Raw genomic sequence first — 15,301 nt, 5'->3', positions numbered from 1 at the left:
TTCAAATTCTGACTCTCCTAGGGTTTAAATCTGTTCCTGTGGGTCATTCCTGTTCCAATTTGTGATGTATTTCATCATGTTGCACAGTAATAGAAGTAAATAAACTGCAAAGAATCAATTGGAATTGATTTACTGAATTTTTGTAAAAATGTAATTCTGACTAATATTTTTTTCCTTACATAAAAGGTTAAATATTTGTAATAAGTGTAGCAATATACAGATATTTAAACATAATGTTTTATATATATGTACAGGTGCCTACATACATATATATGTATACATGCACATATATGTATGTATATAAGTAATAGTTGGTCATACTTTCCTCTTATACTGCTGTTTTTTGGAGCTACAGTAGGAATCAAAAATAGGAGGAAAATGGAGTTCATTGTATTGCAGAAGTCTAACTGGCTAATTGTCTTTGTGACAAGCATACTGTATGCAATACAAAATAAATGGACTTTGTACCCACTTATGCTTATGGGGTCAAATAGTGTTACGTGCTCTACATGTGAATATTAAAGCTCTGGAGAATACAATATTTAAATTCCCTTTTAAGCTGTACTGTTTGACTAGCTGTGTTCTAGAAATGCAATCACAGTAAAAGTCCCACCCAAAAAAATGGTATTGCTTAAAATCTTGCTCCTACTCCTTGATGTAATAGGGCAGATTAAAGACAAGAAACACATTAAAAAAGGGTGATAGGCTATGGTATAGTTTTATTTCATTTAATTCAACTCTGAACTGGAAGATAGTAACTGGAAGTGTTTACCATTTATTTTTAAATACTTTTATTTTTAAAAGAGAGAGAGAAAAAAAAAAAAAGGATTTGAGTTTTGGCTTCACCCTAATCTTGAAATGATGTTCCCATCATTCAAGACCCAAGACATCTTGGAATCTGTGTTTATTTTCATGGAGTGCTGTAACTGTTCAGCCTCTGTGAATGGCCCTTCTGTCCTGGAGCGCAGGCGGGATGGTGCCTGAGGCCAAACATGGTCCTGCAGAGCTGTGCTGCTTTGTCTGACCTAGAGAGTCAGTCTGTTGGTGCAAGGAGCACTGATTGCATGAAAGCCTAAAGAGGTACAATATTCCCTCTCATGATTCTAGGATCTCAGCACGTCAGTGTCCTAGTGACTGTTTGTCCATTTGAGAGGAGGACATTATGAAGGGTTTTATGAATGTTGTAAATGGTGTATTTAGAGATTTGCACGTGATGTTCTGAATGGCTAGGAAGGGTACAAGGTTGTGTATCTTTAGTCAAGATCTGTATACTGAATATTATTCCCTAGAGAACAGCTGTGGCAGGCAATACAACAAGCTAAAGGCAACAGGATGGGCAGAGGCACACCCTTTTAATCTTTGTGCATCACGAGAGTGCCTTCAGAACTGGTTGTAAATAAAATCGTTAAATATTTCTTCTGGATAGAATGTGAACAGAGAAGACTGTTTTAAACAGTCACTGTGTGAGAAAGGGCAGATGTGGGGAGGGAGACAGAGGCTACCTTTCACTGTGGATGTGAAATGGCAAAGTAACAAACGATGCCGCGGAGGGGAAGGAGAGGGCTGCTCTTGTGAAGGCCCTGCCAGACAACACCTCAGCCCCACCGAGTCAGTAAGAAACCAGCTACTGTATTTCTCACTGTGTAGGAGACAGGTCCTTGCTACCTCTCCATCAAATGATTTAAGCTGACGTTACTTGAACTGCAGTGACCTTGTGAATAACTCTTCACACTCCAGTCATCTGCCATTTGCAGACAGGTGTCCATGGTTAATTTTTATCAGCCTTGTAACCCCCGAGGAACTGCTCCTCTGACTCAACAGCTGACTCAACGTTTATGGGTCACTGTAGAAAAACCTATTATAACTAAGTATTTTTAAAATGTATGTACGTGTACTACAATTAGCACACATTCCCAGGGAAATTCTCTGCTGCAGTAAATGGATACAATTGCAAAGTTGAATCTCTGGAGTTTGCTTTATTGAGCAATGATAAATGAAGATACAGTATGGAAGAAAGTGGAATAACTTAGGGCATGCTCTGGTGCTTGGCCACTTGCTTTAAACTGCCCAGGACTGGGGAAGGTCCCCTGGGGAGGAGCCCGTGACCTCATGCACTCCGTGCTCTCTGACCAGTTGCTCCAAGTGACTCCAGGCATTAGAGAAACAAGTTTCATTCTGGAGAGGTGCGGGTTTACAGTCTGTATTCCCTCAGCAACTGTCTTATGTGTTGTTTTCTGAACTGTAATAGTATTTATGTTTCTTTTAAGACTTTATTTAAAGTATACAAGCTCTGAGAGATAATGATGATTCTATCTGAAGCGTATCTTTTGCAATAACAAAATACCAGTGTTCAAAATGCAAAGCAATTAGTGCCACATTACAGAGGAAAGGAAAGGCCATCACCAGCATCTGCATTCAGCTGACAAATATGCCTCTCAATACTGCTCAATTAATGTCTTTCAGATTGGAAAAAATAGCAGTGTAGCTTTGTCACAATCCAGTCCTTCGAGTACATCAAACCCAGTACACAACAGACAAGTAAGTTGCTTTATAAACAGTGTACTTAAGTAGTCTGTAAGAGGTTTTGAAATATTTTATACTGTAAAACCTTAAAATACAGTTTCTTTATGAATACAGTTCTTTACAGAAGCTGTCTTTTGGTGAACTAATATTAGATTTCTCCTGTCATGTATTTTTTCCAGCTATTTTCCCCTCCAAGATTTATGAATTACAAATTTTCTGCTTGTTTTTCACCACCTGCACTACACCTCAGGTTGGCTCATGTGCTGCTCCCTGGCTGTTGCTTTGCTGACACAAGCTCAGCAGCAGCAGCAGCAACAGCTCTCTGTGCAGGGTTCAGCTGAGCTGATGTGGTTTTCCTGTCCAACTTCTCCTGCTGAGCGAGGTGGCTCAGCAGAGTCCCCAGACAGGCATAGGAGGGACAATGTTTGAAAACAGGCCAGAAATGAAGCAGCAAAGGGAGGACAGAAACAGGACAGAGAAGACAGGGCACTTGACTATGCAGAGAAACTAATCTGAAAGCATAACCAACCCATGTGTAATCTTAGTCCTTCTTAGACTGTGAGAAATCCTGAACACTCCCACCATACCTGTTCATCACACAGGCTGTGAGTTGGGGAATGATAATAAATGCTGTAACAGCTTTTTGTGAGAACAGGTGCTTGACCCATGCTCCAACCCTCATCTGTCTGGGGAACTGATACACTAGTTTATTTGTTTTAATAAAACTTGACTCTCCAAGTTGAGTACTTTATCAAGAATTCATTATCAAGTTCCTTAGTATGAAAAGGTTTCCCACCTCAGCAAGGGGTAGTCACAAGTAATCCAGAAGATTTTTGTGTACAACCAGTCAGTGTTTTAGAATTCTGTTACATATTTTGACTAAATTATACAGGAGTAGTTATTCCAAATAGTTGTGCTGTTTAGTTTCTGCTGTGTAGACACAGCAGAAGAACGACAGTGATTGTAGTAATGATAACCCATCACTGTATCCCAATTAAAAATACTCTGAATCACTCTTCAGATGAACTGCCAAACAGTATTTTTTTTTCCTCTCAGTCCTGAATGCAAAGCAGTAAAAAAGTGGAAAGTTTCTTCATATTTGTAGGGCCTGGCATTTTCCTGTGTGAGACACTGTCATCCAACTGCCACTGACAAACTCGGGATAAAACTGTTTTTACTTTAACCTCCTGCTCCTGTGTTAGTATAACATACACACTACCCGGGAGCAGAACGTGTTGGGATCTGTTGCCTAGATCCTGTGGGGAAAACCTAAGAGTACAAAACATTAATTTTGTGGCAGCCTTATGTAAACTGAGGCTATTGCAGAGCTTTTCAGCTGCCAGTTTTCATAACTTTATCAAAAATAGAAATGTCTTCTTGTTTTAAGCCTCACAAAGTCTTTATTTTTAAAAACATGTTTCTGTCAGTTTGGTAGTTGAATGTGGAGCTTAGAGTACAAATACAAAAGAAAATCAAGTTTTTGAACTTTTATTTTTAACTAACACAGGATACTAATTTGGAACCATGAATAATGATTCCGTATTTAATAAATGCTTGTCACTTTCAAATCTGAGCGGCTTTGTTGACAGCTTTTATTTTCAATCTGGCAATGAAATAGTCTCTGTATAAAATTTTGGTCTTAAACTGTGCTATAATATTTCATTATAAGGGTGTTAATAATTAGGTAACAGTAAGTGGATCTACAGTATATGCTGTATCAGTAAAGATATAACTGGGGAACATCAGCTGTCTTGTTTTTAATGTTACTGTTGTTATAACCAGATAATCAGGAAGTCCAGGTGAAGCAAGGTCTGTAGGGAGAGACAATCTCTGCTATACAGCAGGGGTTTACAGTTGGAAAAATCAGGCAAGTTTTCATGAATACGTCACAACAACAGACTTCTAACAATGCCGTTGGAAGCAGCTGCATCTGACGAGCTAAATGTGCATGTGGAGCAGTTCCTCTGGGCTGGCTCTACTGCGTTCCCTGGCCAGGCAACCTGCCGGGGCTGTCTGCTGGTGCAGAGGGGGAGCTGAGGGAGGAGGAGGTGGTTGTTTCTCAAGAGAAGGGAAGGGGGTCCATAACTCATCACAAGGCTGAGTGGCCGGGTGAGAATGTAGCATTTGGGAAGTTGTGTTAGGCTGTAAACCCAGTCATGTTTGCAGCTGTGACCGCCTGTGTGCAGTCCAACCGGGAATGCTTCCCACTCGCCTTCCAAAGATGGCCAGTCAGAGCCGAGAGGACACGAGGCAGTGCTGGGAAAGTCACCTGCCACCCATAACTGGGTGTGTCTCAATGCTGAGTTGTGAGTTCGAGGTGGCTTGTCATTGTTTTGATCTCAAAGGAGTAGTTTCTTTCGGTCCTTTGCTCCATGTGTTGAAGTGCACTCAGGTGTTCCCGTGGGTAACTGTTGTGGGCTGGTCAGTTCTCTCCCATCTCACTAAACTCAGGTTAAACTAAGACAGATTGTTCTCAATTAATGTTTCATTTGAATGTTGCTGCATCTCTTTGAGACTTTAACAAGGGACTGTATACATAAAAGCATGCCTGTTTTTCCAACTGTTGTTGCTTCAGTAGAAAAAATACTACTTTTCTCTACAAAAACTACTTGGTTTTTAAAAAGCATTAATGGAATGGTAGTTTTACAGTCTTTTATTTGTGCTAATACAAACTGTGTATTAAAAGTTTGTTTTCTCCAGATTTTATCCTTGTTCCAGGTTTTTAACTAATCAAGTGTTTTTGTCTTCATAGTGCTTTTAGGTGCCTGAAAGTGTTAACACTTCAAGACCTCAGTATGCGGTGGTTTTTAAATACTGAGTAACTAGATCATTTTATTAAGGGAAGGTGACAACGTGTGTGCTGTGTGAGGATTCCTTGTGCATGAAAACATGCTGTGTAGAGGAAAAGATTCTTCAGAGTTGTCGTCTAATTGCTGCTTTTATTTGTAATGATACACCACATTAATGAACATGAGATTCACCAAAGCTTATAAAAATCAGACAGTCCCAAAAGGAAATATGCTGTTTATTCAAAGCAGTTCCTTTTCTTAAAGGTCTAATGTAGTCAGCAAACAGGGAGAAAACTGAGTTCAGGGACTTGAAATAAGTTCCTGCTTTGAGTACTGTCAGACACAGACGTTATTGAAGTGTTTTATACCAAAAGACATTGTGTGATTTTGAACCTGGCTCTGGTTTCTCTTTTAGAAGACATCAAACCGGACTGGTAGAATAAGGACTCTTCCATAACAAGGAAAAGGAACCAGCCTATAATCTCTAGCTCTCAGCAGCCCTACTCCACAGGGTTTTTCTTTTTTATGTCCTGCAGATGGATTTAACCTTTTATGAATTTGTGGTTTTAAAGAGAATTAAATTTACAGAAAACTGTAATAGTGATTTGTTTAGTTTTTCCACTTGTATTTGCCACTGATCTGTGCATTCTGCTTCGTTATGTTTCATGCCTTTTAAAGCTGTTAGCGTTGCAATGCTCCCTTTGTTTCCTTACCAGAACACAGTGGACATTCCAAAAAAAAAACAAAAAAAATCCAGATCATGATATGAATTTATTTAAAGGATCTCCAAATTTTTTCATTAAATAAAAATTACAGTAATTCTGTATTTAAGCTTGTCCTATGGATAAAAATTGAGTGCATTTCTTACTAATTTGTAAACAGCTGGGGCACTGCAACTTTAGGGACTAATCCTGATTGGTGCTCTGTACCTACAGCATTTAATAATTTCAGTGGGAATTCTGAGTGTTCAGCCTCTTCCAGGATCAGGCTCTTAAGGAACCTAGACTTCGATCAATGCATAGCAGAGTTTTGCACCAAACTGCAATTACCGTTATCAGGGGCTCAACGTGTAAAATCCCCCGCATCCCGTGGGATTTCCAGACCCTTAAGAACACAGCACTTGATAACTTCAGTGAACAGTTTGGGTTTGCAAGGACAGGAGTTGAGCAGATTGGCTTGCATTAATAGAATTGCACTGACAGTGTTTCTTATAGGATTACTGAATAATTTTTTAATAAAATATAGATTTTATAATCAGGAAGCCAATACTAGGTACTGGAACAATAGTACAGATGAGTTAATTTTTATTTCTACAGTGTTAAAAGTGCACTTATATGCTGGTTTATTTACATCTTGGGGAAAGGCGAGAGACTGCAAATAGGGAGATTATTACTACTTTCTTTTTTAAAAAAAGAAGGCTTAAGGCAAATTTTAAGACTAAAAATGTTTAAGCAATTATAAACAAGGCTAGACCCTTTGAAAAAAAGTTTAGAAATATTCTTAAAATAAATTTTTATAGTGTTAATTTTGTAATAATTTATGTTTTGCTATACTTCAGAGCTAACTGACCGGTATAGTTTCAGAAACAGTATGAAACTTAGGAAAGTTTAAGCAATGTTTATATTTTTAAAATGTTCTTTGAATTATGTTTTTATTGTACATTTCTTCAGACTGAAAAATGTGTACATATCTTTGTTATTTTTGCACAATTTTTGTCTTGTTCAGTTTTAGGAGCAGTACTATGTTGATTTTTTTAATTTATTTTGAGTTATGAAACTGCAGGATTTTAAAAATCTCAGTAACAAAGTCATCCTCTGTAATCAATGAACTGCTATTTCTAGTTGTCGAGGGAAAACAGTGGTTGTGAGATTCAGTGGTTGCTTCTGAGAATTAGTGCTAATCAGTGACTGAAGGAGCAATTTTGTAGTTTTAGGAAGCTTTAGCTGTTTCCATGCATCTTTTAATTGGAAAGCTGAATTATGGAGCCTGTCCTTCGAACGCTGCTTAAATTCTGTTTTCAACTGGCTTACACCTGACAGCATTTCGGGAAAGTTAAGCACGAAGTAAAAATCCCGTGGTGTTCTTTCATCATCAGAGAATCATTATTTAATTAAATGTATCGAAAATTTTAGCCTGCGAAGTGAAATGGAATAAACGTTTGGGAAAAAAAAAATGGATACAAACTGGACCAGCCTATAATGCATTCTTAGTGTAGCATTCACTCAGTAGTTCTTTTTCTTCCCCATTTGCCTGAAAATCTTGTGATTTGTTTCCAGCAATAGAGGCTCAGAAGCTTTGGTTGTTACACATACGCAATGCATAGGCCCGTCAGCCATAAAAAGCGACTTGGATAACTTGTATGCCTTCTTTTGTATCGATGTAACAATTGTAAATAGTGCTGATCGACCTTTGTAGAGAATAGTTTATACAGCATATTCTATTATTGCTGATTCTCAGTGAACTATTGTTTTAAAAAAAAAAGAAGAAAAAAAGAAATTTTTCTATTTACACCTTATATTTTGTTATGCTGTTGACCCATGGCACTTTAACAAAACTCTGTGGGTTTTGCATAGCTGGTCAGTCATGGGATATATTAAATAACTGTTGTTGCACAGAAATGAATTTGCACCTGCTATATTGTGCTTTCCTACTACAGATTTTAGAACCTTTTCCAGAAGACTTTTGAAGAAAGCATGTCCAATCATTCTAAGAAAAAAAAAAATGCCATACTTGTACAGCCAATTTCTTTTCTACAATCCATATTTTGTAACACTAAGTATTTTCATTCTTTGTCCTGCACCTTTATGTATTAGCAGTATCAAATAGAATTCATTCCATGCTTGTGATAATTGTAAGCAGAATAAATGTCTAAAGTAGGTGTAAATAGTAAATTCTATGGCTTACAGTTTAAAAAAGGAAAACCAGAACAAACATGTATCTGATTGATACTGCCATGGTTCAACACCGGGCCTGGAGATATTCTCTAGTGAGCGATTGTATTTTTTGTTTTTTTGCTTTATTATTATTTTTTTTTGTAACATGGCTTTGTAAATAAAATAATTTATATGTTTGTAAGAAACAGATGGGGTTTGTCGTTATTTCTCTTTGCAAAGCAAAAATGGTGTGTATTGCAAGACTGCCCTTTCTCTGCCCAGAGGCTGAAACAGGCTGTGCAGACACCCAGCTCTGAGAATTCCACGGGTAGTTCAAAAGATCTGCCCAGCTTTCTGTACAGGGCTGAATTGCTCTGGGATTATTCTTGGCATTCATGTCTAAAATGTTTCTGTATTTATGTGTCAGGACACGTGCAATGATCAGCTATTCAGGTTTTTTGCACTGATAAATCATTTTTAAATTCCTTTGCTTAGCTGAATGCATTTTCTCATTCCTTATCAGTGTAAGAATTAACTTCGTTACAGCTGCTAGATTTAGGAATTCTCACTTCAATGGGCAGTACAAATTTATAACCAGCCTTTTTATCGTTGTTAATACTAAAAATGCAGCTCTTATCTAGGCGTTAAGATTCTTGTTCTGTGTAAAGCCTGTTCCAATTACAGATCAAATGAGACTTAAATTGTTCATTGGCTCGACGGCTCTGCAGAGAGCATTGCAGTTCTTTTCTCCCGCAGCCACCCTCTTCTGCAAATCTGGGGAAGATGTACATTTTTATGCTCCTTTTATGAAGTATCTGGAAACTGTCTTAGAGATACTGTGGGGAAGATGCTCACATTTACGGTGTGATCTTTTTTAAAATCGAGCAATTTGGACTGAAACCTGCAATGTTGTGTGCACACACTCAGAACTGGCAGAGGTGCTGGAAGCTGGGCTGCATTACAGGAAACAGGAAACGAAGGAGGGAAATTTTACCTTCTAGGTAAACAGCTTTTTGTGTAATGTCTTGCACCTTCTGATACCTGTTGCAAAAGCTACAATTAGCACAATTAGTGCCTTGGTCTGAGCTGCTTATGTTTTCAAAGCTTTTTTTTTTTTTTTTTTCTCAGTCTTGAGTTTATCTTTTCCAGTATAGAAAAAATGAACATTATGAATAAGAACAGTAGATGGTGAAGTTTTCATCTGACACGAGGTGTCCCCGTGCATGGCTGAAGAGTGACACTGTGTTTGTAAGGTGCTTTGCTCTTTCTGGCAGCCATTAGAAATTAAAACTACAGCCAAGGAAACAGAATATTGCTGCCATGAGGAGTTAGCTGCTTGCCATCATTGCCTGTGGCCAGCAAAGGTTGAAGACCACTGCCTTTATTTCCCAAATATGAATCAGTAGGTTTTTAGCTCCTGCAGGTTTGTTGAAATGATCTATGAACTGTTCTCTTATTTGGAGTGGGGTTTCCCTTCTTTTTTTTTGGTTATGCACCAAGTATTTTGCTGGTAGCACTACTCTCCTGCTCATATTCTCAAACATTCTCTAAGTACCCCCAGTTTCAGAGGGAGGCAGATCACACTGTAAGTTTTTTATTCATTGCACTCTGGTTTTTATGCTTCTGTTTTTACCATGGAACTATTTATTTTAGAAGAAAGTCACTGCTGTGTGCAACCAGTATCTGTTTTATTCTTCCAAATCTGTCAGGATTCATAATTGGAAGAAATGCCAAATACTGATTCCAGAAATATTTGGAGGAGAGAGTCATACAACAGATTCAGACTTCAGAACACAAGAATGTTTATTTCATGCAAATTTTTATGCTGTTTGCTCCTTGAGGACTTGTAGTAGTTCTGAGTGACTACTCAAAACAAGTGCAGACCCCTTTTATAAGATACTTCCCTAAGTAGAAGAAACCTAAAGCTGATCATTCAGCAGCAGGTCTCTGTTTGCCCTTCAGCTGGAGGATCCGTGGCAGACGGGACATGTTCTCATGTTCTCATTTTGTAAAGCACCACGAGTGACACGGGCTGGATTCTTTTTGAGGGGTTCTGGTGTTTATGGCTGACCCAGAAATATTTAGCAATATTTAGCACTGATCTGTGATCTGCTCTCCCTACAGAAAGGAGAGGAGGAGCTTTAGGGGAAGTTTTCCAGCAATAATAATCAGGATCCAGGAGAACTTGATTTGGGATCACAGAGTCACAGAATATTTCGAGTTGGAAGGAACCCAGAAAGATCATAGAGTCCAGCTCTTAAGTGAATGGCCCATACAGGGATCTAACCCACGACGGGTTATTGGCACCATGCTCTGACCAACTGAGCTCATCTCAGGGGTGAGAAGGTGCACAACATTCAGCTGTGCCCTTTGCAGGTTTCCCAAATCTGACAGATTTACCCCTGAAATTGAATCTGGGTTTGATTAACTTGGAGCAGTTGCCAATGTGGTTGATTGGATACCACAGGAGTAGTTTTTCTGAAAAGTTGTCACATGAACATTTACAAAATGCCACAGGTGTGAAGGCCTTTTGTTGTAAGTTCTAGACCTACTGCCAGAATAAAAGCATCTGGGGTTTTAAGAGCTATGGGCTCAGAGCCACACTTAAACAGACAAATCTACTATACTCAAAGAATGCAGGCTTCTGATAAAGTAACTTCTTTTTGCCTTCAGCAGGAGTCCCACTGTAGTTCTAGGAAATAAGTTTCTTGGGTTTTCAGCCAGCTGGGAAGTGGACATTTCTGTAAGACAGCAAAGTGTCCTGATACTAAAACTGGCCTTTTTGTGACATGTTTTTCTTGACTCAGAAACAAGTATTTTTCTAATTCCTGATACTTATTTTTTCCCAGTACAATGATTTCCGATGACAGGTTTAGTCTTTATTTTGCAGTTGATTGAACTAAAAAAAAACCACAAAGCCAACATTCACAGCTTAGCCTGACAACTGCAGGCTCTTGTTCTTGTGGAGGGGACTGGGGTGGCAACATGGTGGAGGCACAAGTGCTCCAGCTCCTTCTGTAGTACATCAAGGACAATTTCCTGACAGAAGTGCTCAGCAAGCCAAGTGGGGCTATGCTAGACATGCTGCTCACACGTAAGGAAGGGCTGCTGGGAACAGTGACACTGGTGGCAGCCTTGGCAGCAGCGACTACAAGAGAGCAAAGCTTAAGATTCTGAGGGAAGTGAGGAAGATAAATAGTTGAATTGCAACTCTGGAATTTAGGAGAGCAGACTTTGTCTCCTGCAGACATTTTGTTGGCAGAATCACACAGGAGACTGCCCTGGTGGGCCCAGGAGAGCCAGCTGGAGCACAGGAACAGTCCATTCTGACCTGCCCGAAGTTCAGCAGACATGGGAGAAGGCAGCGTGGCTGAATGGGGAACTCTTGACTGGGGGCAGATGCAAAAGGCAAGTACACAGACTGTGGAAGTGGGGTGGGCTACCCTAGAGGAAGGCACTGCCTGGGCATGCTGGAACAGAGCTAGGAAAGCCAAGCTCAGCTGGAGTTAGAATAAGTGAGGGATGTGAGGGGCACTTTCAGTACATTAACGTGGAAGGAAGGGTAAGTAAAATACGGGCCCCACTGCACAGGGTGGGTAACCTGAGGACAGAGGACAGGGAAATGACTGAGGTACACTTGTTGCTGCCTTTGCTTCAAGTGGACAGGTTTGTGCTCAGAGCTTTGGGCAGAGTCTGGGTGCCTAAGAGGAAGCCTGAGTTAAGGACTGGATCCGTAGCAGCCCACGGGGAAAGCTGGGCCTGTTTCAAAGATGCAGGCTGATACCATTACAAGGCTGCTCTCACCCTTGAAAGATGATGAGTAGCATACAGGGGTTCTAAGGACTGGAAAAAGGCGTGCTAAGGACTGTTTTCAAGAAAGACCTGGGCAACTACAGGCTGCTCAGCCCAGGCAGGTTATGGAACAACTCTCCTAGAAGCCATGCCTGGACAACTTGGATTTACCACGGTGTAACTTTGCCTGACAACCTTCCTTCTTCTCTGTGATGAAACAACTGCCCTCAGGTACTGAACAGAGAATGTTGTCTACTTTGACCTTAGCAAGGCTTTTGACACCACCTGCTTTTGTATTCTTACAACAGACTGGAGAGCTGGATTCAAGGTAGGAACTATGAGGTGGGTGGAAAATCAGCTCAACAGCCGGGCTCAGAGGGCTGAGGTGGGCTCTTAGAAGTCCGGTTGTTGGTTGGTACTAGTAACACGCCTCAGGGGTTGTAATGGGCCAGATAATGCCAAAGGGCTTCATTACCATCCTAGGCATTGAGATGGGCTGTGGTTTCATGGGTAACAACAAACTGGGGGCAGAGAGGTGATTGACACAGCAGGGCCAGGGCTGTCCTTCAGAGGGAGCTCAACAGGCTAGAAAATTGGGCTGGCAGGAACCTCAAGGTTCACCTAAGATAAACACAGAGCTCCACACATGGGAGAGAGGCATAACCCCATGTCATGGAACAAGCTGGGCGCTGACTGACAAGAAAGCAACTCTGCAGACAAAGGGGCTGGTGAACAAGCTGAACATGAGTCAGTGAGGGAACTGAACGCTACACAGCCTGAGCTTCAGCAGTCTGCTATCTACATGTCTTACAAACACTAGGCAGCAGCCAGAGGGAATGGATTGTCACCTCTGTTTTGGCACTTGTGAGACTGAGCCTGCAGAACCGTGTCTGGTTTGAGCCTGCGCTGCACAAGACTCAGCTTGGGAACTGAAGTGAGTCCAAGCGGAGCGCTGAGAGGAGGATCAGTAGCTGGAGCTAATCAAGTAAAATGATATGCTTAAAAAGAGTGGTTTACTCCATTTTACAAGAAGAAGATTAAGGAGGGGCTGGGTCTGAGTGCTGTCTACAGCTACAAGATGTGTGACTGTAGGAAGGATGGAGCCAGACACTTCTGATGGTACAGAACAAAATGGCAAGAAGCAACAGAGATAAGGCAGAGCAAGGGGAATTCTGATAATTGTCTTTGAAGAGACAATTACTCCTGTCTCTTCCCACAGCCCTAGATGTTAGTCTTCTAACACTCCCATTTGGAAGCACATGTCCATCTGCCTGTTTCCCATGTAAGACAAATGCTTGTTTTGCCATCGGCTTCATATCTGACCCGCAGTCCCTGTTCCTCTTCATTACAACCCATAAGACTCCAGGTAGTCTATTTAGTCCTATTAAATTAGATAAAAGACTTAAATTACTAATGATATTCAGCAGAAGGCTCAGCTTCTGTCACAACAGGTATTAAGCCTTTCAAACAAATTCAATTTATATAACCACGACATTTCAAACACCTGAAAATAATTTGGTCACTTAGTTCTTTATTAAAACTCATTTAATACCATCTTTAGAATGGAGCCAGAATACTTTCAAATGTTTATCAAATCCTGTTTTTCTCAGTCACCAAAAGTTCAGTTTCTCTTAGAATAGTCCATGTGAGCCTCTCAAAAATTATCCTAAACTACCATACTTTTAGGATTCATATATATAGCTGATAGTATCATGAAATGAACTAATAATTTATTACTTAAATAATAAATACATGATTCATTTTCAGAGTATTTCTTTCAAGGCAATAAATTGTGCTTCCTTAACAGTGAAATAGAATTTAAAATACATATCTTTCTAGTTTTAAATCAAATCAGAGTTTGCTCTGCTTAGTGATTTTTTTGAACCATTCCTCAGAGAAACACATTTAAATCTGTAATTCCTGTGTTTATTCTTAAAATTTCAGCCTTCAGCATATGTATTTCATACTGGTTATCTTTGTTGACTACTAAAGGAGGAACATCCTTTGTCAAATGCTGTTTTCCCTGCCCCAAACACTGACCTACCTACCAACTAGCCTTTCACTTGCTTCTTCCTCTCCTGTCAATCTTTCTATCCTCAGGTTATTTTAAGAAAATATTTTCCATGTCTTAATTTCTCCTCTGCTGACTTTCTCTTGTTTGTACTTCTCCACACTTCAATCTACACTTTCTCTCATAGCTCTTTTTCAGGAAAAAATTTTGCTAATGGTTTGCAAACTCTGTTGAAAGGCATAGAAAAATCAAATGCAGGAATGGATTCAGTAGCTATGAAATGTATTCCTTAGGAAAAGGAGGTTTCCATCACTGCCAGGTAGTTGTTATAGGAGGTAGCTGTTAGAAACTTACACACTTACACTCCTCTCTAACCCTAATTAAGACTCAAAGCAGGTAGCATAATCAGTTTAAAACAGTAGTGAATACAGACAGAGCATGGATGTACAATCTCTGCAGTTTTGGATCCTGCCTTTCTCCCAGTTTAACTAAGAAAATAAAAAGTAAATTCTATAATGTCGTTTTACTTTTGGCAAATAGTGACGTAGTTATAGGGCTAGACTTTTCACAGGAATATCATTCTTTACACTCATTTCTCATCTGGTTTTATTTGATGGTGGATGCTTATACCATTGTAGATTTGCTTGATTTTAGGCACTTGATTACCTTTTTCCTATTCACACTGGCTAGTACAATCAAAAGCTTCCTTGATGCCTTCTCTGTTTGCACGGGCTGTGCTGCAAGCCCCTATAATGATTTTTAAATGTAACCTCTCTTATTTTGATTGGTCAGGATTGGAAGGGACCTCTGGGAGATCATGCCGTCCAACCCCTGCAAAAGCAGGGTCACCTGGCGCAGGTGACACAGGAACGTGTCCAGGTGGGTTTGGAATGTCTCCAGAGAGGGACAATCCACGACCTCCCCCGGCAGCCTGTTCAGTGCTCTGCCACCCTCAGTGCAATGAAGTTCTCCCTCATGCTGGGGTGGAACTCCCTGTGTTTCAGTTTATGGCTCGTCCCGTCGCTGGGCACCACCGAAAACTCTGGCACCTTCCTCTTGGCACCTGCCTTAAATGTGTTGACGAGATTCCCCCCCCCCCTTCCCCCCACAGCCTTCTCCAGACCAAACAGACCCCGAGCACCCCTGTACATGTTAAAAAACTACCGCGTGTAATTCCCTTCCCCCGCGACCGAACGCACCCGCCCAGCCCTCACCGCGCCGGGAGCGGGGAGTGCCTGTTCCGGTGGGGACGTGACGACATCCAGGAAAAGCAGTGTTTGCTTCCCTCGGCAGAGCCTCCTCCCGCCCCGGCC

At 40.5% G+C, this 15,301-nt stretch overlaps 1 protein-coding gene across 6 annotated transcripts in view; it reads left to right on the top strand.

Moving 5' to 3' along the window:
* The window catches only part of ATXN7L1 (ataxin 7 like 1), a 126,553-nt gene extending 118,162 nt beyond the window's left edge, over positions 1–8,391 (top strand). For 5 of the 6 annotated variants that reach the window (XM_050325089.1, XM_050325087.1, XM_050325092.1 and 2 more), the window contains 2 exons: positions 2,464–2,538; positions 5,728–8,391. In XM_050325089.1, the coding sequence (XP_050181046.1) occupies positions 2,464–2,538; positions 5,728–5,769 (117 nt within the window). In that variant the 3' untranslated portion in view covers positions 5,770–8,391. Of the gene's footprint in view, positions 1–2,463; positions 2,539–5,275 lie in introns of all 6 variants that reach the window. The other variant, XM_050325088.1, reaches the window with a different exon arrangement.
* Positions 8,392–15,301: the final 6,910 nt, after the last annotated feature.

Source organism: Myiozetetes cayanensis, unplaced genomic scaffold (assembly GCF_022539395.1).
Source record: "Myiozetetes cayanensis isolate MyiCay16 unplaced genomic scaffold, myiCay2020 scf3, whole genome shotgun sequence".
Classification (NCBI taxonomy): domain Eukaryota; kingdom Metazoa; phylum Chordata; class Aves; order Passeriformes; family Tyrannidae; genus Myiozetetes; species Myiozetetes cayanensis.
Note: the sequence above shows the minus strand (reverse complement) of the source record. Positions and strands in the feature narration are given on the sequence as shown.